Source organism: Simochromis diagramma, unplaced genomic scaffold (genome assembly GCF_900408965.1).
Source record: "Simochromis diagramma unplaced genomic scaffold, fSimDia1.1 OVJJ01000293.1, whole genome shotgun sequence".
Classification (NCBI taxonomy): Eukaryota; Metazoa; Chordata; class Actinopteri; order Cichliformes; family Cichlidae; genus Simochromis; species Simochromis diagramma.
Window position 1 is genome coordinate 10,673,066 of NW_024386801.1, and position 3,577 is coordinate 10,676,642.

The 3,577-nt window shown below is 40.1% G+C and overlaps 1 protein-coding gene across 1 annotated transcript; it reads left to right on the top strand.

Moving 5' to 3' along the window:
• The first annotated feature begins 1,115 nt into the window (after positions 1 to 1,115).
• Positions 1,116 to 2,882, top strand: c2cd4a (C2 calcium dependent domain containing 4A). Its single transcript, XM_040025738.1, has 2 exons — positions 1,116 to 1,294; positions 1,411 to 2,882. Exon 2 carries the CDS (start codon positions 1,437 to 1,439, stop codon positions 2,778 to 2,780), a length of 1,344 nt encoding a protein of 447 aa, XP_039881672.1. The 5' UTR covers positions 1,116 to 1,294; positions 1,411 to 1,436; the 3' UTR covers positions 2,781 to 2,882.
• Positions 2,883 to 3,577: the final 695 nt, after the last annotated feature.

A 3,577-nucleotide genomic window follows, 5' to 3' on the forward strand; every position in this document is an offset into this window, starting at 1 on the left:
CAGATTTGTAATAGGACCTTCTTCAGTATATCAAACGTCATCTTTTATAGATAAATACTCTGTATATCTATAACATATTGATATAAATACAGTAGATCTGTATATAAAAGAATCAGGTTATGGGATTTTTTTATTTTTGGGGTCTCGAGTTCTCCAGATTGTATCTTTTTAACCAAGAAAAGTAATGTAAAGATAGAAGTTAGGTGAAAAAAAAATCTATTTTCCTGAGAGATTCTAAAGATCCTCTATTTTAATGCCATCGAAAATATTGTTGCAATTCTTGCAATCATTTTAAGAGTTACAGCAAGCATATTTAGCACATTCTTAATTTTTCCAATTTCACAGATGATTTCCTTCATAAAACTCCAGTCCCGTAGTGCGGAAAGCTATCTCTCTCTCAAATTTCAAATAAACATTCAAAGTACTCTCAAGACAGAAAATGTACTCGGCTCATTTATAAGGACATGTGTGTAATGAAGCAAACTGCATCAGGAATATTGGTGATGCAGTGATATGGCAGTAAATTACTTTTGCATCATTACATCACCAATATGCTCGATGCATATTGCCACATTACATAAAAGTATGACATTGATAAGAGTGCAAATATAAACAACCTCACCTGGTTCAAACAACAGAAATTTCCACCTTTATTTCATTAAAACACTCATCGGCATTATATTAAAAACCAGGTTGCTTATTTTTCTTAAACTCTTTAAACCAAACGATGTCTCCTAAAGTTAATACGCAAGGCAGTTTTGTGTCCTGAACTTTTGACAATGCAATTTAGACATCAATGGCAAGAGTTATTATTTAATTGTGTTCAGAACTCTTATCAAACAGATCACCTTTTTTATGTTCTTAGAACAAGGTAAAGCCCACATTCTAATTTAATTTCCATGGAAAAACAAACATCTGATTTAGAAGTCTGTTTAAAAAACAGTTTGTTTAAAAACCAGCTGCTCACTTTCAAAGTACAGTAACACGCTTATCTTGCTAAACAGCACGGCAGCCACTACAGGCGCACTGAGCTTTGTTGTGGTTCGGATATTTCCATGGGAACCAGCGGCTAAGGAGAGCAGGAGGATCCTGTTTGAGCTGGAGGCGTGTGTTAGATTTATTGGTTTCCTGCTACATTTAAACCGCCTGCGTCTCTCAAAGAGCCACAGATCTGCAGGACCTCCATCTGCTGTCAAGAGAGCCCTTACAACTTCTCTATCTTTCAGCACCTTACTGGAGCTTTTGTCCTTTTTTGGGATAATATTGTGGATTATCCATAGCCCCAGAATATAAGGTAAGAAAACCTTCCTGCCAAGTACTTGTTGGGGATATCCTGACTATTTGTGAATGCATTTGATTTCAAAACATAATTCAGCAACTCAAGTATTATTTTATTTTATTTTTTCACAGAGTTTTGGATTTCTACCAGAGGACCCATGTGGATGGTGGAGAGGATCCGCATGTCAGTGGAGAGAACTAACCTGCCTACCTTGACAGCAGAACTCAGCTATAAACTTGGTGACATCATGCTGGGAGAAAAGGCAGACAAATCCAAACGGATTTCTCTTTGTCCTAATATCATCACCCCTGACAACATCCCAGAATTCTGCATTCCCCCAACGATCCTGTCCTTGCAGGAGAAGAACACGGAGCAAAGCCGAGCAGCTCGCATTATGAAGGTGCCTCCAGGTGGAGGACCCAGCCCTGAGACGGAGATGACGTTTCATGAGCCGTTCAACCAACACATTATTCAGGTAGAAAGTGTGGATGAGAGCCCCTACGATGGCTGCAGTGATGAAGAGAGCACCAATGCAGACCCTCAGAGCCAGGCTGCCTTATCGCTTCCACACTTAGCCAAAACCCAGACCAGCTATGGCTTTTGCACTTTACTAGAGAGCCCCCACACAAGAAGAAAGGAGTCAATTTTCCATTCTGATCCAGGCTCTTCTCCCCTGCTGCTGCCCAGAAGTCGATCCAGCATGTGTTCCAAACTCACCCCCTCCACCTCGCCCTCCTCCTCTCCTTCCTCCTTCAGCCTTAACAGCCTGACCTCCAGGCTTTCCCCAAGAGGCTACACCCTAAACTGGCAGACCACTCTAGACAGTGATACCACTTCCTCTACTGAATCCTCTCCTTTCAGCTCGCCGCTGCTGGCCAGGTGCCCTGCCAAGTCTTCCCTCTTCAAAGCGCTGAGCCATGAACTGCTGTTGTCAAGGAACATAAGGAAAGCAATGGTGTCTAGGAACAATTCCCTGTCCACAGATGAAGGCAGCTCCACCGACAACAGCCCCAATGTCATGAGGAGGGCATCAGAGGGGTTGGCTGAAGGGCTGCCCAGCAACTACAGCCTGGCACCACCCACCATTTTCCCCATGGACTTGATTCTGCATAGAGAGAGGGTCATGAAGGAAAAAATGGTGCCCATTGGAAAAGAGGGCAGTCTGAGACTCTCAGCAGAATACTGTCCAGATAACCGAAGACTGCGAGTTCGACTCATCAGTGCAGAGGGCCTTTATCCTCTGTCTGTAGACCCCAAGATTATCAACTGTAGTGTCAGCCTGTCTCTGATTCCCGGAAAAATCCAGAAGCAACGCAGCACTGTCATCAGAAAGAGCCGTAATCCGATCTTCAATGAGGATTTCTTCTTTGATGGTATCTCAAAGGAAGACCTCAGCCAGCGGTCCCTTCGCTTTAAAGTCGTGAACAAAATGTCCACTCTGAAAAGAGACTATCTGCTTGGTGATTGTGATTTGCCTCTTTCAAGCATTGTAACCTTATAAAGTGAAGTACTTTGGCAGTTTTTTTAATGTACTGAATTATTTATTTAAATTTTTGTATTATAAAAGAAGATTTTGTAATAATTAAATTATGGAAAAAGTTGACTTTATCTGTCTCGAGTACATTTTTTGAGTACGTTTTAAATTTTAAATTTAGGACGAGTTACACCATGATATTACAAACTGAGCCTGGGACAGAGACATTTTTATTTCATAAAAAAGTCCAAATCACCAAGAAAAAGTTAAAAACAAAACACGGATTTAAAAATATCCCTTTACAGCCTGTCAGTGATTAATTTGTTAATGTGGTTGTACCATCCGCTGGAGTGAGATGGCTCCCATCTCCATTTCTCCTAAGCCTTTTGTCCTCTTCCTGACCTTTTCTGTGATGAAAAATATATATAAAACCCAGAAACCTCACATGGGCTTTTTTCCGTTTCACCTTTGAGTATGTATAATTTCAGCGGTGCACAAGAGAAGCTCTGTTTTCTTTTTTCACATGTAATTCAGCCACCTCCTGCCATACTTCATTATTATCTGCTGAAGATCAAAAGAGCATCTCATGCACCAAATTGTAGTTAAAGAAAGTTTTTTTCTCATATTTCCTAAATAAACAGTCTTTCTTCACATACAAGTCAATCTATATCAAATAATAACCTGCTAATATCCTCTTTTATTTAGAATACAGCAAAGCAAAAATGTAAATGGGAAATAAAAACAAACAAACAAACAAACAAAAAGTCCCTTTAATTTCTGAATATAATACACTGCTTTTCGTTAAATACAGTGTACGAGTTAAA